At 33.4% G+C, this 27315-nt stretch overlaps 2 protein-coding genes across 3 annotated transcripts in view; both read left to right on the forward strand.

The window, feature by feature from the left end:
* The window catches only part of Golgin104 (coiled-coil domain-containing protein 186), a 51019-nt gene extending 38663 nt beyond the window's left edge, over nucleotides 1-12356 (forward strand). For both annotated transcript variants that reach the window (XM_074185842.1, XM_074185839.1), the window contains 2 exons: nucleotides 11912-12061; nucleotides 12110-12356. In XM_074185842.1, coding sequence (XP_074041943.1) covers nucleotides 11912-12061; nucleotides 12110-12166 — 207 coding nt within the window. In that variant the 3' untranslated portion in view covers nucleotides 12167-12356. The remainder of the gene's footprint in view (nucleotides 1-11911; nucleotides 12062-12109) is intronic.
* An 8053-nt stretch (nucleotides 12357-20409) lies between these two features.
* On the forward strand, nucleotides 20410-21129 carry LOC141484775 (protein FAM200B-like). Its single transcript, XM_074180134.1, has one exon. It carries the CDS (start codon nucleotides 20410-20412, stop codon nucleotides 21127-21129), a length of 720 nt encoding a protein of 239 aa, XP_074036235.1.
* Nucleotides 21130-27315: the final 6186 nt, after the last annotated feature.

Below are 27315 nucleotides of genomic sequence, written 5' to 3' on the forward strand. Positions count from 1 at the left end.
CAGCGACAAACTGGGATCTTTCCTTTAAAAATGTCTCAATGAGAGAATAAGTTTTGCCCCTTATACCCATGCAACATAGTTGTCCATTATTCTTGTCTTCATTATAGTTTCAATAATTTTAGAGAAAGAGCACACAATTGTTATAGGTCTATACTAAGTTTTTGTTATCACCACCCTTGAATATTGGTATTACTTTTCCAGTCTTCAGTATCTCATGAAATACCCCGCTTTGAAAATATTGTTTATCAAATTAACGAGTATGGAAAGGTCATTTTTTTCAATTAATATTAGGTATGTATTTTTTATTGAGTGTAACTATGTTTTCAGATACCTCTTTAGCATTGGTTTCCTTTAGAAATAATGAGTTGCCACACGATAGTTTCTCAAAATCTACACTTTCTATATTAATATCTATATTGGAAATAATTGATTGACCTCTGCTAGTAAAATACTTGTTGAACATATTTGCCACCTCTTGAGGGTCAATCATCTTGTTACTAATTTAATTGACTCAGTTTTTCCTTCTTTATATTTATTATCGAGTTTATTACTCTCCATTGTTTTTTTGTATTGTTACCTGCTTTTTGCCATTCTGCTTTGAAATAAATTGATTTTTGTTTCCCTATCTCATTGGTAACTTTATTTTTGAACACTTCAAAGTCCATCTACAATTCATTTATATTTTCAGAATTTGGATTTGTTCCATTTATTTTTTTAAATATACTATCTTGTTCTTTTATTAAGTTCAATAGATCATTCAATAGGTCATTCAATCGATGTTTTAATTTTATCTTATAACTAGAATCTTCTTTACATGCATTTATTACCTTAGTTAGCGTATCCATTGTGCTAATGTATTCACAATTTTGTGATGCATTCCTATATTTTTGTTTGAATAAATCTTGCTTAACTACACTTAAGTTTGTTAGTATCTTTTGTTAGTAATATTTAAGTTGTTTTCACAACTTACACTTGTCAGATCATCAATTAAAAAATTGACAACTTCTAGTTTCTTGGGTTGTTGATGTTGCCATGGTGACTTCAAAATACGGGCGTTTTCTAAAGTTGGATTTAGACGCATTGAGGCGTACTTTAAATGAGAAGCAGAAGAGGCACCAAAAAATTATTATAATTTTTTTTTATTGTTTCTCAAATTTGAGTAACCATCATTTTGAAGATCATCAGTCATATACCAAAAACAAAGTTTTCATTGGTATTACTCAGCACCGTCATATTTTAAGAAGATCCTATTTTTTGCATATATGCAATGGCATAGGATATAGAAAGTGATACATTTTTTTATCGAATAGAATCATTTAGAAAAGTTTTCTTTAAACGACATTTTTTGTGGAGCACTCAATATTTTAGACTTTTTTTTTTATTTATAACCTTCCACAATCTGAAAAAATAAAAGATAAATCAATAGAGAATATACTGAAGTGTAGTAAAGGGCAAACTGAAAAGTTCACCCCGAAAAATGACTGCGTAATATACACCACTGGAAAATCCAATTAGTAACTTGTCGTATTCATAACATGAATGAATTATGATTTGTTCATTATATTTTTTAGCTTCTAGTCATAGCTTCTACTAAGTCATAGTTTTTTTTATCAGGTAATCTGAACATTTTCCCATTTGTATTTTTATATTGCGATTATTAACATTTTTTGGCAATGAACGTTTGAAGATAAATCATATGCCTTAAAATGGTTTTCGAAAAAACAAAAACATTTCTTTTTGGAAAAAATTCATTTGAAAAACTCATTTGAAATCTTCTCAAACAGTGTCATTTATAGTGCTGATTTTTCACGCTTTTTCTGTAATGGCGGGTTCGCGCGTACTTCCCGCGCAATTTGGTTGACTTGGATTTGAAGCCATCATTGAATATAGCCTCATCATTGACGAAAATTTTCGTCATTCAAATTTTCATCTTGTAGCCAACAGCAGTACCCTAGTCTCTCCACCTCATCACCAGGTTCAAGAGTATGTGAAAACTCTGGCTTGAATTGTTTCAATTTATGTTTTTCAAACAACTCTATATTTTTCTTTCATGCGAATCCAATTCGTTGAACTTATTTCTTTTACTACATACTATATCTTGGATTATTGTATTGTATTATCAGTTTTCCTATTTGGTCCACCTTATTTGTAATTCACAGAACCAGTTTCCCTGTAAATCTTATTCACTACACATATGTATGTGAAATAGTTCTACTATTAGGCTTTCTCCTGTTGAATTCCTCTGCGGCGTTTTGGTAACTCCTTACATTATCATCTAATAATCATATTATTTGATACACTCTTGAACATTCAAAAGATGCATTCGAAGCAACTAGCATCAAATGAAAATTTGGGTCTTCTCTCTAACCATAATTCTAATTTCGAAAGCTTCAGCATATAAATCTTGTACCAATCATTAAAGAAATCATATCTTTTAGAAGGGGAACTTTTTATAATAATTTTAATCGAACAAAACAATTCAAAGAAACATTTTATGATAGCAATACAATTGTTATTTGATAAAAACATCTGTGATTGCTGAAAACTGTGATTGATTTGGGTAAGGTAACTCTATAGATTGAAATTATTAGTCGTACGCAAATTGAAAAAATAGAACCAGTATAACATTTGGTTGATGATCACGTGTTTCATGAGTGAATTGAAGACTATTTTGAGACATTATTCAATTTCATCCAATAATTCTCCTTTCAAAGCGATTTGTCATTGTGTACCGAATGTATTAAAATTTAAAAAACTAGCTGTTGCTTGCGACCTTGTTCACGTTTTTGAGTTTCCTTAGATCAACTAACAGCAACATATTGTAATTTATTTGATTTATAGGAAAATCCATTTACTATAACTAGAATATAGTCTGAATTGAAGGGGTTATATTTTTAGGAGTGATTAATTTTTGGGAAAGAAAGTTTTTGGCTTTCTACTACTCCATCTGATACAAAAAAGGGGATGAGAGAATCTTCCAAAGAAAGGAAGGAAGTAATCAATTTGAAAATAAGTAACTCTATACGTGGATGTGTAGATCATGCAAAAAAGTAACTTTCAGACACAAACTGGAAGAAAGTCCTCCTGAAACAACTACTTTCATATAAACATTGAATTACACGAAAGAAAAAAATTCTTTTGAAACAAATACTTCTATATGAACACTGAATTATACAGAAGATACTTTTCTCTACTCAGTTTGTATTTCAAACATTTGTTGTGGAATAAGAATCAGATATCATTCACATGAGTTCTACTTTGAATGAATGGTAATAAATTGTACTCACATGGAACACTATCACCCTCACTGGTATACACCAATGTTTCGCCTTAAGACACTTGCCCTAGGCTCTTCAGTACCAAATTGGATAACAAAATCTTGTGGTATCAAAAAAAAACGAAGGTCAAATTCCACCAAACAGACAAAAATTAGTTTGAGTTGCGTGTTTTGTTGTGAACTGTTTTCTGTAGTTTCCACTACACGAACAGCAATTAAATTCCTGCAACACAACAAATCGATAAAAATAGCCTACCTAGTGCCTACCATAGATTAACACTTTAAATAAAGTAATAATGGCGCTGACCATTTCCACATACCGAACTCAGTTTACAAAACACCGAAACCTTTTCATCTTTCTGCCTGCCGACACATTTAATTGTTGACAACAGTCGCTCACGACACAAAAAAATGTTTTATTATTTTGACATCTCAACTACTACCAAATCAGATAAGCTATTTTCGAAATTAGAACACATGGACAGCAGACAAAAATGGTCAAAATCATTGTTTTCAGTTCTATTCCGTTGATAAAGACCACAATAATAGTTTTTCTAAAATATCTTCCATTTACATCGATCAGTTACAGGATTATCATATATATTGATTTTGAGAATCCTATTTTTACAACAACCAGATATTTTCAAATCAACCAACCAGATATTTTACTGATTTGAGCAGCTTTGTGGCTGCAGAACCTCAGATCGAATATACTGAAAATTACTTGTTTCTACACCTAAACTTGATATGCTTCCTACAGCCATACATTGGACCAGATAGCTAATTTATGAAAATTATCATCAGTTGTTATCATCTTCCATTGACAACAAAACGGTGAGTACAATGAGTGTCGAAAGACAGCATTTCACAGTATTGGAGTTGGAGAAATTGAAAATATTGAGAGAATGGTTCATCTTGAAAATATAACCTATATAATCACTATTTTCTCAATTAGATTTTCCTATTGCTTTATGAATGTGTAGATATCCAAATAGGCAAAAACTGAAATGAATTTTCACTTTTCTTTCCTAAAAACTAATCTATCCTGAAAATATATCCCCTTTCAATGTGAAATAAGTTGTTCTTCAATGATTAACTGAACATTCTAAAATATTATTTGTATATCTCTTGTCTGTGGCTTCCATCACGTTGATTCGTATAAATGAAATACCAAATATTAAGTGAATCCTATTGCAATACATCAGTGAAAACTGCAGTCAAATCGATTGAGTCATTTTTGAGAGTAGCGCGCACGAGTTTACAGACAAACAGAGAGCTAGCAGTTACGCTAATGAACTTCACACAAATTTCCAACAATTCCACACTAGAGGCGAACAGCTGCCGGTGCTTATGCACATACCATTTTGATTATTATTTTTTTATTATAAAAATTTTAATGATGTAAATAAGCAATACTGTTTGGCAGTATAGTGGTGTTGTTGAGTGAAAATCTCAAAATAAAGTGTTGTTTTGAATACATGCAGCCTAACCAGTTGAATCTAAAATCCTACAGTATTCTCATGCTTGCTAGTATTTGTTGAATTGAGGAATAATAAAGAAATGTGGAATAATAAGAAAATATGAAATAATTTCCATCATCATGTACTCAATATAAACCAAAGATTTGTTGTTTTTGTAATTTCACCCCTCAAAATTTTCATTTCAATCTTAGCTTGGGAAACCTTTAGTTTTGTCATTCATTTGTAATACTGCTTTTGGAAATTAAAAATAGATTTGTTTCTTGCATACAGCCTTCAAAGTTCTGGTAAGTTTTAGATGTGTAATAATATGTTACTTGCATGTCTATTTTCACACAAATGATGATAATTTATCATTATAAAGACATGCTCACATTTCCTAGTCACATTTACTGACACGTGATCTGCATGGGTTGGGATAGTAGAGAATTTGCAGGCTTTGTTTTTTTTTAGTGTTTGTCATATAAAAAAAAGCATGTGTGTAGATTTCAGAAACAATTTTTTTCAACCAGCAAAAATGATACAAGGCTAGTGAACTTTTGTATGTCACCCTCTACAGAGAAATGAAAACTATTAAATTGTTTCATCAAAATTAAAATTTTTAGAAGGTATTTGATGAATATATCCAATATATATTTAATTAATATTTTATTATGCGATTTTCACTCAAAACTTTACAAAACCGTGTTTCCATATTTCACTATACAATAGTTTTTTCAGTTTTCGAAACTGAGTAGTATATGAGAAGAATTTATCAGTGTTCAATATCAACATACCTATAGAATGAATAGTTAAATAAGTGTTGCGATTTTGTAAACTGTTGTAATGTGAAAATCTCACAATAAAAAGTTATAAGAGGTAAGTCAATTTCTTGGCATCCTGTAAAGTATAATAGAGCATTTAGCTCCATTCCGGAATAGCGTTGACCAGTGTAATGGAGCATTGAATGCCATTGCTGAATATTATTAACCAGTATATATAAGTCCGCCGGACGCCATTCTAATAGTTCAATTGTTGGCCACCGATAGGTCTTGCTAAGCGCCCCTAATATTATTTCAGTAGAAGACAGGCAGAGACCTTGTATCACTCGACAATGACAACCGGTCTTGTGTCTTAAGAATACTTAGATTGACACTTGGAAGACCATCAGTTACCTGTTACTGAGTATAGGACAGTTCTCGTGGGTTAGAGCATTTTGTTGCATATCATTTTCTGAGCTAAACAAAAGCGTTCCTAGATGCTCTATCACGGAGTGGCACCCGACTCAGCTGGCGAACCTTCGGGTTTTCGATTACTGCCTTTTGCAGACGCCTTTGAAGCGTGATGAAATAAAAGTCTCGTGGAGGGAAAGTAGAAACGCCCTTTTTTGTCGGCTGGACAACTAGAGCCGGACACTTCTGTCTCCGGCTCTAGTTTCCAAAGTTCTTCTGTAACGATAGACAAATTACACGGGACAAAAGTAAAGTCACGATGACAAACTGGGAAGAAGTGATCCCGTCGTTGGTCGAGTTCTCACAATTAAACCAGGAATTTTTTTCTGACATCAATGCTACGAACTGTCAGCTGAACCAGCGGAAAAAAATTAAAAAGCTTCATTAAATAGAATTTGTTCGAGTCAATCTGGCGAAGGCTTTCCAGAATAAAAGTAACCATCAAAACTTTCGAAGACGTTAATGGACATAACAGATCGGTGAAATAGTTATGAAAAAAGAACACCTGTTATCTTCTGCTGCCCAGGGTTACAGCAAAGTTCTCACAGAAACTCTTCGAACCCTATAAACTTGACAGGCGTGGTGGTAAGAAATCTCCCATATGGCCCTATGAAGAACGTAGTGCGAAGTAGTACACGACAGTTTCTATTACTCGTCATAGTGAAACAACTACGAGATGTTAACCCCAAAGTTGCCATTTTCGATGAAAGGAAACTCTGGGCATTCAGTTACCATGACTACGCGAGTGGTTTTTACCAAAGCCGACGACACTTTGGGTTGGCATTGGCTGCCATGTGTAGCCATTTAAAATAAAACCAGAACCGTCCATTTGTTGTCGATCCGACTGCTCTGACCCATTATTCCGTCTAAGTAAAGTACACCGAATCTACGTCGTCAACCATCGATCTGTGTTCCGTTAAATACGACTCTCCCGTTTCTTTCGTAAATTCTACTACAAAACATGTAAATCAATTTGACCATTCGTATGATATTATGATCTTTGATATTTATGTGAACAAAGTTATCCAGAATAAAGTTTTATTTTATACTATTTCTAGAACCTGGGTATCTTTTCTCCAACCGAGTTACGAAAGAAAACCAACGTGAACAGAAACAGAAATTTGATTATCAAATATATTTTATGTTGAAAATTCATTTTTTTTACATCGTGCTTATATATAAAATTTCAAATCGTTCTATTAACTGCCTATAACTCAATATCGGTAGATTTTTTTACTTCATGACATTCAGTATGAATAAAACTACCATGAATAAAGAATGTAAACTTTCACGGCCGGAGATCACTCTGTGAAAGCTATTTTCCGGTTTTTCTGGCCGTGGTCGAAGGCGATATCATTACGGTCGCAGTGTCCGAGTCGGTTCTCGTATTGGTGTTCCCATTGTTCCGAACGTAGTTACTATACGATGCTGGTATTTGACTTTGGATTTATATTATTATTAGTGGCCGTAGCTTGGTTTCTCTTAATAGGATTACCTGACCTTGTTTGTGTACCTTCAAGGCCAGGTAGCCAGATTTCATTAATGTTCACAGCTTCTTTTTTTTTATTGAACTTATGCCCGTGTTTTTGAATTTCTATTGCTTCTCTATGTACTCTGGGGTAGTAATTTTGAGTGTTATTAAGTGTTACTGTATCTTCGAATGAGATAATGCAAGTGCCTTCTTTATAAAGAACATGTTCGGCTACAGCTGAATTGTCGGTTTGTCAGAGACAATTTCTCTTCTGTTCAGAGAGACGGGTATATACACTTCTTTTCGTGGGTGTTGCTAAAAGTTATCTGTGGTCCTTGGTCTGATAATTTTTTTTTGGCCTAAATATTGGTTTCACGTCGTGTTTCTCGGGGATTCTCCCAATCCGTTCTGTAACATTTTTAACATAGGGAGGGTTCTCTCTCGTGAGTAGTATGGCCCGGTCGAATTATCCTTTGCTGTACCCATTTCCTTTGCCATTGAATAACAAAATGTTTAGAATAAGAGTAAAAACATTTTTGGCTGATAGACCCTATTATAATTTGCAAGAGTTCTATAATGATAAATTTACGTGACAAAATGTGCATATTTGAAAATAGATTATATAAGATTTTTATTTTTGTTTATATACTTGCTTGGATATAAATGTTTGTTTGCCTGGTCTAATAGGTGTGTTCATTTATGTAATATTATATATTAGTATATATGTTTGTATGTTGATACAAAATTCTACGATGAACTTTATAGTGTATGTTCTAACTTTACTTTTTTGTATGTGTTTTTATTTTTCACAAGCTTTGTCCACAAGATTTATTACACCGGGCAACAAAATTTTAACTGTTTTTTGTCACATGAAAACTTATATCAAACTTTGAATCTACTAGGGCCACAATGAAAAAAAATTGACACAACAGGCTTTCTCTTGACATCAAATCATATATTTTCGTGAAAATTACAAAAATCAACTACACTCAGAGAAATTATTACTTAATGTACAATAAATATTAATTATTTTCGTGAATATTTGTCTTCTGGTAGGTCCCTTCTAAGTTTCCAACAATAATCTGCTAGCATTCCTGGACTCCATTTCCATTGATAAGTAAATGTCCTGATGGAATCTCTTCCCTTGTTCGTCACTCACGGCACTCAAATCCAGATGAGAGTCCAACATATGTATTTTTAGGACACGTTACACCCCAAAGCTTTATCTGATATTATTAGTTCTATTAAGTCTTTGTGTTTTCCGCTTTATGATTTCCTAGGAAATACTGACAAATACTGACAAAACATTTCCAGCCGATTTTTTCCTGATCATTTAGTTTTCCTTCAAAGTTCTTATCCTTTATAATTTTTCGTATTTGTTAACCTACAAATATTCTTCCTTTAATTTTCGCATCGCTGAGTTTAGGGAATTTATCTTTCAGATATAAAAATCCACTGACAACTTTGCGCATAGCTTTTACAAAATTTTTCATCAGACCAAATGCAACGGTGGTAAAGGTATGCCATCAGGGTTCACTAAAGGCTTATTTTTAACATTTTTATGGCCTGGAGTAAGTGGCTCACGCTTGAGCCACATTTTATTTTAAAATTAACTTTTTCTGTCTCTGCTGTCTCATTCGCAAATAAAACAGCAAAATTTTGTGTAATCAACGTGTAGTCCAAGCAAATAATAAATAACTTTTAAATCGCCACAAATTTTCCGAACGTGCTAACTGTATTTGATTTTTTCAAGAAGAAATCTCATATTTTCGTAAGTCTCTTTCATATCAGAACCATGAGCAACCGGCACTGAAAGAAGTTCGTTTCTGTTATGCAGCAACACTGCTTTTAAACTAGTTTTTGAAGAGTCAGTGAACAGTCGCCAGTGACTTGGATCATATTCAAAATCATGGACTAAATCATTTACTTTAGGAAAGTAAGGTTTTATTTCATAGTTACAATGTCGAAAATACGAAACTTTTATGTCAGGAGAAAGTAAATTCCAGTCCTTTAATCTAGACCCCAAAAGCTCAGCATGTTTTTTTAGACAAATTCAAATCACGTACTGAATCGTTTAAATCACGTGTCAATAAGTGCGGTTCTTTTGAAGTTTGTGGTTCATAACTTGGGTCACTATCTTAATATTCCTCATGCAAACTTAGAACAAGTTCCGGACTGGAATCCCAACTTTCTGGTTGATTTTGAGGCTTCGTCCAAATAATTTGTATACCAAATGGCAGAAGTCTAGGTTCTTGTTCAGCCCAACCTAATGGGAGTCTCACACACGTTACACACACACATAACATTTATGTGGGACTAAGAATTTATCTTGGCTGTACAGTAAATCCAAAATATTATAAATAGCACTGTTCGAGTAATGGGGTGAAATTTCGACGCTGGGATATAAAAGTTGATTCTTCACACACATAACAAAACTGTCAGGGTTAGTAGAACACTTTCGTTGCATATTTGCGATGCATCTAACGAAAATAAAATGTATGTTAGCTGATGCGATAGTTATACGGCCGCCTAAATGACTTTATTCAAACAACACATATTTTAGGTCAGAAATGAATATATAGCTGTCACAAAAAACTGGATGTGATTGAAACAAAATTATTATATATTTATAATGGGGGTAGGCCTACATAAACAAAAAACATCACAAAGTTTGTGTGACAAAAACACTGTTGACAAGTGTTATGACAATAAAGTATATTATTATTATTATTATTCTTTAGACGATTGAGTTCCTCAGGTTCACAGATACTTCGTGGTCTCTCAACCAACGTTTATCTTTTGTTGTGGCTGGTGGTCAGAGTTTTTGTTCAGGTATAGTCGAAGTAATCTTTATTGTGAATAGTTAAAGCTATCGGCATCTAAAAGGCCAAAAGAAACCAATACAGAGGAATAATGCCGTTACGAACTAGTCCACGTGGACTGAAGAATTGGCGGTTTGTATTGGATAATTTTTACCAATCGAGTTTTATGATTTGCTGAAGAGTCATAATATTAAATTTGAAGTCATGTTACGGTGACGAATAGAATGTGGGGATGTGTATCGCCGTTGTGTCGTCAATGTTCAGTTGAGGAACTCATTGCGATTTGAGTGTTGAAATTCGATATTGGTGCAGTTATAATTACTTAAAATTTTTGTTATCTGTTCAAAATGTGGCGTCCTTGGACAAGTACTAATAGTAATAACGAGTGTGATAACAACGCATACTTTTTCCTGTGTAGTGATTCCAATAGCGATGGTGAACAATGCGAAAAAGATATACCAGTGAAGTCTTACCTTTTAATGTGTGATTCCTAACACGGGTTGGACGATAGGAAGTGAAAATCGATCGTCCGGCCTTGCGGTTCGAACCACCGGTGCGCACAGCGGTCGATTGACTGAGTGGAACTGACCACCCACGTCAACCCACCAGGCTACCGTTTGTAGATTTGATGAAGTTTGTAACGAAACATCTACTGAAAAACCTGAGTCTGATGTTGAAATTAATTTGTATAATGAATCATATTTCCCAAGAATTATAATTATTGATTTCTAAAATTATATGCATATTGGTTTACAGTTCTTTCCAGCTTTCTGTACTTTTCAATTCATTAAACAGATGTATTTAATCACTGTCAAACTATTTAAAAGCTGAATCTTCTGTAACTTTTTCATTTTTTTGGTTCTTCGTATATTGTTTATTTAATTTTCTCATATTCGTTACTATTGTAATATACTTATTGTTTATATATTGTTTACTCAATATCTTTCACATGTAAAATGAGGATTTTTTTAATTTATTCTGTTTGTATCCCCAATCGTGCAAAAAACATTACAGTTCTGGTGTGAGGGATAAGTTTTCATTCAGTAATTTTAGTGAATGTGTTTTGCATTTCCATCACAAATATTGCAAGTGAGTCAATTAAATGTGCCGCATAGGTCAAGTCACAGAATATACCAAATTACTTTTTTGAAGAACATTAATAGTTCAAGATCTCAAAACATCCTATTTGATAAATAGCTCGGAGAATAAGTCTCATACTTATATGTTCGTAATTTTAATAAATATTGAAAAATATTGACTGAAAGTGGTGACAGAACTGTTTTTCAAAAAGGATTCGACCCGTTCAGCGACCGTCAGTTCATATATTTTTTATTTAATATTTAACGTTATATTTGACGATGTCAGTGTGGTTTTTGTATTTTATACATTATTTTTATGTTTTATTTCTTGCTCGCCTCATTAATATTGCGATCGTTTGAAGTCTATAAACATTACAAATAATAAATAATTTAAAAAGTGGCAAAACAATTCATTCCTTTAATCATATTCATACAATGCATATATATTTTATAGAATAATAAATCTGAATATAACCTAAGCTATATTGACTGAAGTTTGTTCAAAATATTCGTCAAAAAAAAGAAAACCATATTTCAAATCCCCCTTTTCTAAACAATTATTTACGTTTCCAGGCCAAGTTAGCTAAACATAATGGAGTAATGGCATCTTTGTACAGTTCACGAGTGGCAGATGATAACCTTACCCTGGAATTGTCTTTAGACATTAATCGAAAGTTGCAGGCTGTACTGGAGGATGCACTGTTGAAAAATATTACTCTAAAAGTAAGTTACAAATTCAAATTCAGAATGAATCTCAACTCATAATTTTAGGAAAATGTTGATACCCTTGGATCCGAAATTGAAAAACTCAATAAATTGAGAACATAATTTTTGCGAGAATATTATAAGTGAAATATAAATGATGATCCAATTGCATTTCATTAAAGGAAGGAATTTTGTGGATCGTGAATATATTGAATACACCCATTTGTATATATTTCATGTTGAATAATATTTTAACCATTTTGTAAATATTGTATGTATCATCCTCTATTGCATTAAATATCTCTATTATTCAGTGTTATAACTTATTCACCAGAATCTACTAAACATTCTAAGTCTTCAGATCATTTTAACACATTTGTTTATTGAAAGAGAACACATACCTCTACTACACATCAAACCATCATGTGAGTGTTGAAAAAAAGGTATAATAAAGTGTCACTATAACAGATCAAAAATAATTTGCACTACAATTGAAAATTTTTATAAGGAACTATAACTGATAAAATCTGTTCTGAGAGAGATCGTTCAATTCATTCTTAGATTCATCAATGAATGCAATAGAAAATAAACAGTTAATCAAAAATCAAATAACTACAAACATCAATACAAATTCAACAATCACCAACTCAAAAATCACCGAATCAACAAGCACCAACAACTTTTCAACTAACGTTGTACCTTATATTACTGGACTCTGAAAAGATAAAACGAATTGGACATATTAGGTTGTTTTGTCTGTTTTCATGAGTTTACTTTGAACTGTAATATTAATATTTACATATTTATTGAGATATGGAGCTACAAAAACACATGACACTAACATGAACAAAACTTAGATATGTTATGATGTTAGATAAGATGTTAAAACTTCTCACAAAATAAAAAAATACGGAGATCTCACATACCAAAGTCAACTACACAGAAGAAAACAAAAAAATAATGCATTCATAAAATTCCTTTTTCTTGTGGTAAAATTTCAAGGCAATTAAAAGTGTGTGAGAATGAACATCAAGATTACATTAGAAATAGACAATTAACAGGATCAAAACTGTCATAGAGTTAAATGGAACAAGAAGAGTATCGTTTATGAACCATATGTTAGATCAAAAATCAGCTTTTATTATTATAGCAGGATACAAGTATATTTTGGTAAGTGTACTTGGCTACCTGTCTAGAAAAAAGATGAATTGTAGCAAAATTGCAACTGACTAATATCAGAGAACACAATTAGACATTATTAAAGAGAACAAAATACGGACTGGTAAGCAGTGGTTGAATGGAACTAGTAGCACCAAATGATTCATTTGGCAGACATCTTCAATAATATATGCGTTGACGGCGAGGACAAAAGTAATATCTTGAAGAAGTAGCAACGCTTGACTGGAGAGCACCGTGTTCACTCATACTCACATTTGTAATTTTAGAGGGTGGTCCATGCGAATGCTGACTCCTGATTGGTTCGCACTTGTGCTGGATTGTTCTGATTGGTCCCCGTGTTAACAGGTCTGTTGAAATTGTTGTGACTCCTATGTATCTCAATGGCCTTCTAATGAAGTTGTGCGTGGTAATGTGAGCAGACAATATACAGCAAGCACTAAACGTGATTTCGAACGATCGAGCAGGTATAGACTCTCCCATCTAACTTACTATTGGATCACAATAAGCCCCTTGCAGGCCGGTGTCGTACCTATAATTAGTTTTAATTAGGGTAGCGAATGGAACATGACTTATTTGTAATTTCTTTTCATATTCTATGTTATATAATGATACACTGATCCAAAAATAAACTTTTGTTTAAGCGATAACATTTTTTCAGAAAAAACACAAATTATTCAGACAATGACAAACGCCAACAGCATTGGAGGATAAGTAATGATACACCTCTGGACAGAGCAATTGTATGTCTTGCAAGAGCTGTAGTAGGGGTTACATTGAAAATGAGTTTGTGCGTATGGGGGCTCGACATCATGTTTGGCGCTTGCTGTAGCAGTTTTATAAATTGATTAAATCGGAATGTGGAGGACATGTATTTTTCTAAGTTAGCTACTCTGTTTATGTCATTAATGCCAGTTGTCATGTTAAATGTTTCACCTGTTATCTCTGCTGAATATTGAGAACACAAATGGAAACAGCAATTCAAACTCAAACATTAATTAACTACATATGGCAACATGTGCTGTAACGAATAACAAAGCATGCACTGAATACGTATGACAAATAAATCCGGAAAAATTAAGGTTTTATTTATAGGTGGGTTGGGAAATACAGTCGAGTTCAGAAGAGTGGGTACCTTTAGAAAGGGAGAAGGTGTGGTTGCACACTTGGTTGGCATCAGTAGGATAGTGACAGCCATATTTACATTAATATTATTGAGTTGAAATTTTATAATTGGAAATTCCTTTGTGAAATCAAGTTTCTTTGTTGAAACATTTTCCTCATCAATAAGTGTTTCGCAGTTTGTTCATTCTCTTTATAGTATAGAGTGTACTAATAGTTTGTAATGTTTTTATAAGGACAGGACATAAGTACTGTATAAATAAATATTTGAACAATTATCAAACATTGTGGAGTCCTCTTTGATTTCACAGATTTCCCTGTAACGATACTTTGAAACCGCAGTAGATGAATTTTTGCCACAATTCCGAAATTTGTGTACCTGTTAAGTGTAAGAACTCCTAATCTAATATATAAAAATGGATGTTGGTTGGTTGGTAAGTGATAAACTTCTACATCGCTCAACCGATTGTGATGAAACTTGACATGTATAAGTAATTTTTCATAGAGAAGGTCTTTAAGCTATCACTTTTTCTGTAACTCGCCACTAGATGGCGCTGTAGAACAATTTTTTTGTTTTTTGAAAGCACTGTTCTATAACGCTGCGCACGCCTAAGTTCGTTGATTCTGATTCTGTCAAAACATTGGAACAGCAGCGATACAGCAACATAGTACTAATTAGTACTACAACTACCAAAATCTACGCGGGCGAAGCCGCGGGCAACAACTAGTATGTTATAAAATGTTTTGAAATCCCTGAAAGAATCAATAAAATTAAAATGAATAGCTGAAAATAACAATAATAAGCAAAAAAAAAGTGAAATTAAATTAGAATGAAATAAAATACAAGCAACAATTGAAAGTTGAACAATGAAAAAAAAATGAAAATTAAAAAATTTCAAGCCAAGTTACTTCACGACGTTTCGATTGTTAGTATCCACAATCGTCTTCGGGTCATAAATCTCACAAAGTTTCTGAGAACATAATGTAAAAAGTATCCTCTTCAATCACAATTTTTTCCAATATTTTAGAAAAATTAAAATTAAAAAAGTATTTTTCCATTGGAAATGTACCAAGTGCAACACTGTCAAAGAATTGGTCAATAAAATTTCAGTAAAAATAAATTTTCATAACATATGTAGAATTGATACTTTTGTAAAACAATCTAATATGTGCCGTGATGAATCTCTCCATATATTATAGTTTTGAAAGTCTTTAAAAAAAACTTCCATAGAGATACTATATTTTTTCAAATGTATATTTTCTAAAAAGCTGACCTAAAATAATAAATTGTACAATTGCCTCTATCATCAACAAAATACTTTCTGTGGAAGTGTCTATAAAAAAGAGACAAGTCGTCAACCTCTTTTTGATATTGTATACCTACTAACCATATTGCTTGTGTTAGTCTCCAATCAAACGAATTTGTGTTCCTGAAAATATGCTTTTGTTTTTTAATGATGTAATTATGCCAATACATATTGTCAAATATGGAAAATAATCATGAAATAATTCAAATTCATTTAAGCAAATTCAGGAATTGAAAGATGTTCCAATCTCAGCTTCAATATTCTAAAACAAAACAAAAACACTCAGTATTCAGAACTCCATCTTTTAATATTCCAAGTTCATAGACAGCGACATTGACATGATCACAGGATATATAAAACAATCTCCAAATACGCAAACTTTGCACAGATTGCATACTGAGTGTTTTACACTAGTACAGTGACCAGTGACCATAAAAATCTTCATAAATATTGAGGGAGGTCAAGATAAAAAACAGACAGTATTTAGAAATTCATTCAGTATCTAATTGATCTTCAGAAAAGGTTCCAGCAATGCAGCACATCTCTTCTTCGATCCTGCTGGGTGGCAGTATAATGTAAGTTTTTGATGATTTATTGTATTTTTGATCAACATTTTAGTGTAAGTTTATTCTTGAAGTATTTTTCACGTTTTGTTGCAATAAATATTTAATTAAGTTTTTAAATGAGATCTTTTCATTATTTAGATGAATGATGAATGGGTGAAACAGCAAATAAAATCCTCTCGTTAATAAGCCAAGCGAGTACCGAGTTGCTATACAATACGACATTATTATTCGAATATGGGGGCATTGTCGTGTCTCCTGGCATATTCACTATGTTCTTAAATAACTGATAAATCTCGTTCTGTATAGTATTGAAAACAATAAATTGATGAATGTAGCCGTTATTACGTGGTAGGAGATCATCATGAGAAATCAAACTCCGTGTTTTTTATCACTTTCATTTGTAACTAACGTTTATTGTATTATTTTGAAAATGTCCTCATGGGACTAAACTGCAGTAACGTTAGTTACATATGTTCAAACTGTTTATTTTTCACAACGATTCAGTATCATTGGACCATGAATTCAAACAATTACATGGCAGTGCCCGCTATATGCACCACATATGTCAATTGAAAATGAGGACACCTCCTATAAAGTACCACTAGGAAAAAATTACTTTCGACCATATTTTTTTCTATGAGGCCGCATTTCACTTTCCTGAAGAAAAACCAATCTTCACTCCAAGAAGACTAAACTTTCTTCTTGTCTTCACTCAACAATCTAAAAAAATTCGTATTATTGTCGATGGAGGCAAATGTCTGTGAAGATAAATTCGGTGACATATTGTTTCCTTTTTTATAGTCTGAGTATTCATGAGTTATGTAAGGAAATAGTGGTAGCGATAGGGAATTAGGAATGATTATTCATTCATTGTTTGTTCCTCGATAGAGTATAGTTTGTTGAATGTAGTGCGTTAGTCAGTTGCTGTTTGAAATATAAGGGTGACAGTGTGGAACTTCAGTGTATTATTTCTACGGGAATTCACAGAAATAATAAAATCACTGAAGAAAACACACGGGAAGTTTTTGAAAAAAAAAACTCAAGTTCGAAAAGATCTTTGCTCAAAGTACGGGAATTAGGATTAAAATAACACACAAAAAATGCAGTGTCATCTTTGACAGACTGTAGGATTCCACAACCTACCAACGAATTTTTTTTTCCAACATGCAGTTAATGAAAAAAATACAGGTAAGGGTGTAATTAAGAAAAACGCAATCAACATCAACACAAATAGACACAAAGAATCAAGTGACAGATTACAAGTATTAACAAGATAAAGATGAACAAATATTCATTGAGAACTTTTATGTTAGGCTAGCTAAATGACCAGACAGTACAATCTGTTTTTTTCGTTAACCAGCTGTCGCACCCCTACGAACGACAACCCTCAGAAGTCGAAACTTGTGCGAGCTAAGTATTAACGGGGTCTTATCTTTTAACGTGTGATTCCTAACACGGGTTGGACGGTAGCAAGTGAAGATCGATCGTTCAGACTAGGGCTTGAACCACCGACCAACACGGCAGTCAATTCGAGTGAGTGAACAAAGCACCCACGCCAAACCGCTTGGCTACCGACCGACCATACCGACAATACCTAGACAGATTACAGAAAAATGTAGAAACTTAAGAAAATTCAAAAAGCTGTAGGGATCTAGTTATATACAATATTAACGTGTATAAGTAGTTGACTGATGTCGGAACTGGACCCCCTCATATTGATATGATGCAACATGTCCTTGAATCACATTACACGAGGACAGCGATAAAGAACTTACAATATTGAAAGCAAGTTAAGTGTAATTCTGCTGTTAATTCATTATAAAAATATTCAATAATCCTTGACCTTTTTTTGTTCAATGTCAACATTTATACTGAGACTAAAATGATTCGTAATACTTTTTAGCTTTAATTTTTAAAGTAGTGTAGCGTTCTTCACATAATTTCTGGCTGGATAAAGAAATCAACTTCTATGAAATGACATTACCTACCCGTATAATTTGAAAGCAATTCATTAAAGATAAGTGCCTTCCATCTGTATATGATGATTTCATTTAATGTTATAAATTTGACCGATATCCACATACAAACAAATGAAATCGGGAAAACGAAAAACCTTGAAGTTGAAGGAATCTAGTAAATTCCTGAAAAATTGGTTGCTAATGCAAATTCTAAGAGGCAATATGAAACGAGAGAAGAACTATGAGGTTGAGGAAATCAAGTAGATGCAGGGTGAAAAATCAAGTATCAGTACTACGGTAGACTAAGATAAATCGATATCAATTGTACTTCAGATGTATATATTATACTTTCAAGATTTGAGCCAACCGCAAGCTCCTGGCTTAATAGCGGAGAATGAAAGGATAACTTTGAAATAGGTAGTTCAAAATTAAAGAGCAGGACCAACTTCACAGTCAAGAATTAAGAGTTTTTTCGATGGCCTACGATCCTTCAAAGTAATCAGATTGAAAGTAACTAGGCGAAAAATAGGCATTTAGTTCTTGTTACATATATGTTTAATACTCTGAATGAATAATATGCTCTGATGATTGCCAGAATGAAAATAACAAAAAAGAAGGTACAACTTGAAAGTACAAAACTGTAAACTGATTCAAGCTACTATTAGATTGATAGATAATAAAGTTGTGTGCCTGTTCATTGCTGGTTTTAAAGGCTCAACATTTCTAAAAGTACGGAAACCTTTTCCATTATAAGCGGGATTTTTTGGTACATAGTTTTAGTAAAAGGAGTTGGGAGACAGTGAAGCTTCAACTTCAAATGAAAAATGTATAACAATCAAAATTAATTATAATTATTATATTGAAATAATGTGAACTATGTGATAAAATTATAAATGTTCCGTGACATTGAATAGATGAAAAATCAGACATAAGGGCAATGATAAAAACGTTCCGATCCTGAATTTAATTACTCTGGACTTTGTCTGTTTAGATGAGTACATACTCGTACTTTAGGATCTATAATGAAGCCAGTGGCTAATACCATAGACCAGGGGTTCCCTAAGTGTGCGCCGCGGCGCCCTGGTGCGCCGTAGAAAGTAAAGAAGGGCGCCGTAAGTCGATCCTCTAATTATTGGACACCACAAAATTATCGGATACCCTTTTTGAGTGTTCGCATCGGAAACGAACATATCGTCGTAGAAATCTTTTTTCGCCGTCGCGTCGCGTCGTTCACTCGCCAAAAAGTACCTACGCGCTTCAACACCGTTGATACTCTACCCCTCCCACGTCTTGACCCGCCCGCGCTCGCATCGTAATGCCCGTTTATTTACCTATAGTCCTATCGTGTGCCCCGCGACGGACGTTTTGTTTGTTGTTGTTTTGTTTCGCTTTATTTTTCTTCAAATACCTCACACAAAATGAACAAATTTTTATTAAATAAACAAGCCGGCAGTTCAAATGATAAGTGATAAAGCATCTACTAGTGGCGGCGGGGAAGCAAAGAAGCGGAAATATCGTAAATACGATGATAGCTATTTGAACTTTGGTTTTACTTCAATAGAAGTAAACAATGAAGAAAAACAGCAGTGTGTGCTTTGTATGAAAATACTATAATCCGAAAGTATGCTTCCAAGTAAGTTAAAGCGACATCCCGAGACAATTCATCCAACTATGACTGATAAATCGCGTGATTTTTTTTCACCGGAAATTACAAAATTTAAATAAAACGAAAAACGTATTCACTCAGCAGGCTTCGGTACCTAAAAACGCACTGTTAGCATCGTTCAAGGTGGCATACAGGGTGGCAAAATGCAAAAAGCCTCATACTATTGCAGAAGAGCTTATTCTACCGGCTGCTCCCGACATGGTGAATATTATGGTGGGAGAGTCAGCTGAAAAATTAATTTCCGAAATACCCTTATCTAACAATACTATCAGTCGAAGAATCCATGACATTGCTGAGGATCTCAATTACCAATTAATAGAAAAAATTAAAAGTAAGGATTTTGGTTTGCAACTTGACGAGGCTACTGACAGTAACGATGATGCACATCTTATTTGCTACGTACGCTTTCTGGCTGACAATACTATTGTCGAAGATCTTCTATTCTGCAAAAACATTACCGGTAGTGCGAAAGCCCAAGACTTGTTTGAAATTTTAGACAAGTTTATTACAGAAAATGGTTTGAATTGGGGAAAGTGTATCGGTGTATGTACCTACTGATGGTGCTCGATCCATGTCTGGCAAGTATGGGGGAATTCAAGCGCTTATTCGTAAAAAAGCGCCGAATGCGATGTGGACCCATTGCATCATTCATAGGGAAGCTCTGGCTTCAAAATCAATGAGCTTTGAACTGAACCAAGTACTGGAATGTGTAATTAGTGCGGTAAACTACATAGAAACTAGGCCTCCAAAGGCCAGAATTTTTAAAAAACTATGCACAGATATGGGAGCTGTACATACAGCCCTGCTGTATTACTATAATTCACGATGGCTTTTACGTGGAAATGTTTTATTTCGTGTGTTCGAATTACGCGATGAAATTCGCACTTTTTTACAGCAAGAACGTCAAGAAAATATCAAATATTTCACTGAACCTGATTTTATGCTAAAACTAGCATATTTATGCGATGTATTTGAGAAATTAAACAATTTGAATTTGTCTTTGCAAAGTAACAACACGCACATTTTGAAACTTTTGGAGAGGATTGCGGCGTTTAGAAAGAAACTGCAGTTGTGGATAAAAAAGTTGAATGAAGGTGGCAGTCAAGATTACTTCCTGCAATTGTATAAATATGCGGCATCAAATGAACTGGTTGTCTCACAAGACTTGATCGCCCTTTTCACGGAACACCTAGCGAAGCTCACCGAATGGTTTTCAAAGTACTTTGCAGATGATGATGTTGAAAAATTTGCGTGGATCCAAGATCCTTTCCATGCACAAAGTCCACAATAATTTGCATCACAAGATGATGAGAGTCTCATTGAACTCTCTTGCGACAGCATCCTCAAAACTAGATTCGCGAGTGTCGATTTGGTCGAGTTTTGTTTATCGATTCAAAATGAATATCCAAATTTAACTTCCAAAGCATTAAAAATTTTCATTCCGTTTGCAACATCATATCTATGTGAAGCTTGATTTTCAGCTGTAGCTGTGATAAATAATAAATAATATCGCTCAAGGATCAATGTGGAGCAAGGAATGAGAGTAGCAGTGTCAAGTCTTATTCCCCGCTTTGAAAAGAGCACCAAGCTCATCGTTCACATTGAATTCACTGAGTAAATATCATATTTAATTTTTGTTTTTTCTTCAGTCGTTTTCTCTTCTCCGTCGTTTCTTCAATTGTTGTTTTCAGTTTAAATTCTTTTATAATAAAAAAGTCAATTTCATAGTGGTGTTTTGATTTCGTTTCGATCAACCTAACCTAACTACTATTATTGTAGGTACCTATTTCTTTCAACTGTATTCTTCAAATAGTTAGCTAGGACAGAGCGCCGTGAAAAAATATTAAACATGTAACTGCGCCGCAGGCTACAAAAGATTGGGAACCCCTGCCATAGACCGACGTCTGCGGTATTAGCCATTAGTCACGTCATACCATAAAACTGACAGCCATTATCAAAGCAGTTATATTTCCTCATAAATCTGATAACTTATGCGTCCCTATTATGACTTTATCAGATCTTTTACTCGTTTAGCGCTCACTGTGCAAATCATTCAAGGAATATACCCTGATATCATTGTCTACATTACTTTCAACCTGTACATAATAACCTTTGTCGTCAACACTTTTTCCTAAATATTCAAGTGTTAGTGTTATTATTTCAGGATGAAATCGCTTCCATTTCATTTGAGATGCTTCGGAATATGATTTCAACTATGTTCATATCATTTGAAGTCATATATTATTTAATTTTTTGTTGTATTTCCATAATGTTCATATTAGAACAGTCACATCTTCCCGTTATAGGCGGAATATATTATTGATTTCAGTCTACGATGATTTCGTATCTGGGGACGATCAAGGAAGATTAAAAAAATCTCCACATTAAGAAATAAACTCTCAATAGGTATACCTATATAATTCAAAATGTAAAATTTCCTTAATGGGCAGCCATAAAAGTGGGCCGATTCCCGAATAGGCCATTGCCGGCGTAATAGAACAACTTGTTTTGGTGTGTGTGCGTGTGTGAAACATGAATCACGTCGTAGATGGAGAAATGTATTTCATGATACCTCTGATAGATGGGAAGGTTAATTATTTTGAAAACAACAAAACTTAATGGATGTCGTCAATTCTATAGCCTGGATAGTGACTTATTCGGCTTGTAACCACCGAATCACAGAATATCGGAACTAGTAACTGTGACTGAACTTTAAGTATTAGGAAAAAAGGTATGCGACTCAAAGTCATATGAGCCAAGAGTAGTGGTGCGGCATCATTCATTAATTTAAAAATCGTGTCGGTGTAGGAAAATGGTGAATTATATCATATTAAAAGGAATAGGGCTGCTACTGCCCTACTGTCAATCATGATACGCCGTTCAAGGTCAACCATGAAGGCCGAACTTAAGGTCATGCAACGTCACAAGTTATGGTGGAAATGCACCACAGTCACGTCATATGACGTCATCATCGTTCGAAGTCAAACTGAAGGTCGTGCAATAACACGAGTGGTGAGAAGGAAAAACCCACCAACACTCAGGTTGCGCTTACTCAACATCGTGTAACCTCACGAGTGGTGAAGCTGAAGAATAAAAGTTATGTCTAGAATTTTTAGGATTTTCATGTAATTATATTATGCGGAATGCACGAGCAAAAAAAATATATCTAAGCAAAATTACTCAAAAACTATTATACTATATAATATTCTTATCTGATACAAATTCCAGTTAATAAAAATCATTTATTTATGAAGCCACTGAAGTGAGATGAATTTTCCGAAGAGAAAAAGCTGTACCTGAATTCATAAATCAGCACGAAATCTGTTTCTTTCTTTTTTCGTCGAAACTGTTGTGCAAAACTTTTTTATCTATGATTTACTTGGTCAAATCAAAATATCCTAACTTATTTTATCAGTACTGAAGTTTGTTATCATTTTTTTAAAATTCTCTTTTTCTCTCATAGCCATTTCACTTATTAGGAATGCTAGTACCTACTATTGGTGAAATAGTGTATTACAAGTGCAACAGGAGTACAACAAGTGAGTACTAATTTGATTATTGAGTGTAAAGGTATAGAGATTGGGTACAGAGATGCTACATGGACATGGAACTGCTGAGAGAGGGTACCTATATTTGAAAATCAAAATAAATATTAACCCTATATTAGTGCAATTTGATAAAAGGTGAGATAGAATAAGAAATTCAAACAGTTTATATCTCAAAAAGAGCTGATTGAATTTTTTATACACTCTGTCGTATGTTATATTCTCAATGACAACAGTAATCGAAGACATAGATTATTGAAGAGCCAGGGATCTTGTAAGATAAATAGTTCTTGCACAAGTGAAATCAAAGTTGTTAAAGAAAACAATAAAATTCTGGTAGACTGGCAAAAAGTACATTATAGTCATAAGCTTGATATACAACATATTAGATTGCCAAAAACTGAAAAACAAAATGTTGCCACAAAGATAACAAATGGTCTTGCACCTCAAAGGTAATCATATTTTATACTTATGTTGTTATCAGAGACTTATTAATAAACAATTCTTATCCAAATTTCTGCAGAATGAATCCTATGATTAAGCTGTGAAATAGCATCTAAAATATTCACTTATCAATTTTGAATTATTCACCTTCTACTAGAGCATTAACCTATAATCAACGTTTTCACAGAATCTTGAAATCCACTCGTGATAATATTGGTGAACACTTGAAAAGAGTAGATTTATTAACTACTAAGGATCTGATGAATATAAAAATAAGCTATGGTCTTGAATTGAAAGATAGGAAGCGAGATTCGAATGATGCCTTTTCTGTGGCTCAAGGAATGTGAAAATCTCAAAGAAAATCCTATTTAATTGTACAAAGAGCAAGGAAAGGTACATAGTATTTTAAAAGAAGACTTTTGCTTGATAATAATGAACACATTTCAAAGACTAATGATGAAACAGTTACCATCTACAATTACCATTGATAGTACACATGGCCTAAATGACTATAATTTTGAAAAGACAACCATTGTAGTGTTAGATGAATATCACCATGGTTTTCCAGTAGCTGAAATGTTCACTAATAGAAAAGATACCATAGTGCAGAATGTATTTTTTTTTTCAGCAATCAAGGACACCATTGGTATGTACAATCTTACATTAATTTGTTTTGGTGGTGGTTGGTATTCATAGTTGTTTTATTTCAGGAGTTATTCATTGTGAATTTTTCATGTCAGATATGGATGTCAGATGTGTTTTTTAATGCATGGTATGGGGTAATGGTCCGCCTTATCCACAACACTTATTTTGCTCGTGACATGTTGACAGAGCTTGGCAGAGCAATTTGAATAAAATTTCCACTAAGGATAAGCGTTCAGAAATTTACAAAATACTGAAAATATTGCAACAAAAAACTTTTGAATCAAACTTTGTTTCAGCTTTGGATAATGCTTTGAGTTATATGTGCAAGAATGAAGTCAGAAGATATTTTGGAGAGTATATTTCTAATACCACAGTCATAATTTCAAAAAATGGGCTTACCGTTTTAGAAAAGAAGCTAGCATTAACACAAATATGCATTTGGAGTCGGTAGTCTATGGATAAAGTAATCAAGTACTTCTACTTGGAAAAAAAGACAGTAAAACGCCTTGACAAGAGTTTAAACATGGTATTGAAAAATGTAAGAGACAAGAGTGTAGAACGAATTATTACATTGAGCAAGGGTGAACATATCAAACAAACAAGACTGATATCTCAGAATCACAAGGAAGCAATTAAAAATAGGGAAGAGTATACAATTTTTGAAAATTGGTAATGACTGAAAAATTTCCAAAATTCAAAATAGTTCACATACTAGCCACCAGATATTAGAATCGAAATGCTGTGAATAATTATGTTTGTTCTGTGAGGTGTGTAATCATATGTTTTTATGCGAGTGCAAATTCTATACAGAAAGAATAATTATGAGCAAACATATCCATATAACGATAAAAAATCTATAAAAACAGTAAAACATTTTAATTCGACTGATAGAGACATTTGAACGCTCATCAGCTCTGTGAAAAAAACATCAAGAATCAAACATAGGACGCAGAATAGACCAAACAAAAGAATTGATAATGAAGTTAGGAGGTTTAGATTTTTATCAGCTTGATGATGACACTTTCAATAAAATACATCAGCATTTATCTATAATAAATAATTCAGCTAAATGCACAAAATTGATAGAAAAGGATAATGAATTGAAACCCAAAAATAAACCATACATTCTAAACCATACATTGATCCACAAATTAGGTTCACATGAACAAAAAAGAAACGCGTTTAGAATAAAAATATTTCAATGGACCTCCCCACAAGAACTGACAACAATTCAAAAAAACCTATTACACGCCCATGAAGTATTTTTTACAAATCAGTTCAGTGACCACCAATATTGTTGATTATTGCCATTTCGATATGTATGTTTTTTGTTTGGCGGTAAACTCTTATTTTTATAAAGTCGTTTTTATTAGCTAGTTCCCGAGTTACATTTTGAATTTCCCGCAAAATACGAACTGGATACACTTGGCAATGTTGGTACGGACTGGGCGGTTTAGCCCTCAGAGTAATAATAAGATATAGAGTTGCCATGCCCATACGGTGGTATACCAATACAATACATGTATTTTGAAGCGGGTATCGGACTATCCTTTTCTGTAGAACTTATGGCCAAGGGGGGTGGCGGGTAATGAGAGGTTATGGAGAATTTGTTTACATTTGAAGTAAGGTGGACCATAAAACAGTGGCGGTTGGTTTAGTTGATAATCGGAAGAATATTATATATTTATAAAATAAATAATTTCAGATGAAAATGTATTCTGTTCAAATAGTTCCTACCGGAAATCTGATTTGTTATTAATGATTATGGAAATGGGGTCAGTTTTTCTACCACCCGCTAGATTTTTATTTATGTATGGCTTTATAATAAAGCGCGTGGTTTACTGGGTTGAAATTAAATTATTTCAAATGAACTAATAACAATGATCAATCTTATTTTCCAAAGTAATGAACTTTGCTTCATTAAATCAGATGAAGAAATTTGTGATTTATTCTTAGATTTGATGAACAAGCGGTACGGTTTGATATTATTATGTGATTTCATTCAAAATTGGTATCCAAGGGTCTTTGTGGGACGTCAATAATTTATGCTGACGAATTCTATAATTACGAAAAATCATTAATGTAAATGAAAAAAACTGTATTCAAAAATGAAAATAAGTTTTTCATATGTGTGCCATAAGTCATATTCATTCTGTGATCAAGAGATCAAAAAGGTTTCTGCTCAATGTTCAGTTTGTATACTAAATAATTATTATTGTGCAACCAGTGTTAAATCTGTTATTGCTCACTTAATCACTAACTTACGTCACACAAAGAATATGATTTCCGTTTTGGTTTTTATTTCTTTGCACGAGGCTCTCGAGTTTCATGTAGACAATATTCAATAATGTCAGACAGCTGTCAAGTTGACTAATTTTCGTTGTGCTAATTTCGAAGTGTAGCATCTATCTTTCGAGATGGAACAAGTTATAGAAACGATTTTCAATTTTACGAAAGTTCGTAAAAAGCCAAAAGAAGCAGGTCTGGCTATAATATCAACTATTATAGAATACTATGAAATAAGTAGTACCGAACTAGTGGAAGCATATCTCTTTGCTGTGACAATGGACTTGAATTTGAGAAACAAAAAACCTCTAATTCATCATCTTATCGACTCCGACTCTGACATCAGCGATCTGGATAGCAACGATATTATGTCGAGCGAAGAAAGCCAAAAAAAATGAAAAAAAGCCAGAAAAGGCTCAACAAATCAAACAGTTAAAACCCGGTGTATCCCAGACTAAATGGACCAATAAGCCAAAATCAAATAAAACTACACCCGCCTTATCGCAAAAGCCGGGCGTGGCACTGGTAGATCAAATTCAAAAGCCCACTCAGAAAAC

This window comes from Leptinotarsa decemlineata, unplaced genomic scaffold, assembly GCF_025532065.1.
Source record: "Leptinotarsa decemlineata unplaced genomic scaffold, Ldec_3_MD MMD2_P_RNA_scaffold_2, whole genome shotgun sequence".
Classification (NCBI taxonomy): Eukaryota; Metazoa; Arthropoda; class Insecta; order Coleoptera; family Chrysomelidae; genus Leptinotarsa; species Leptinotarsa decemlineata.

What these genes read in the sequence shown, in the direction of transcription:
- LOC141484775 (XM_074180134.1), top strand. Translation starts at nt 20,410, where the DNA reads ATGTCTGGCAAGTATGGGGGAATTCAAGCGCTTATTCGTAAAAAAGCG.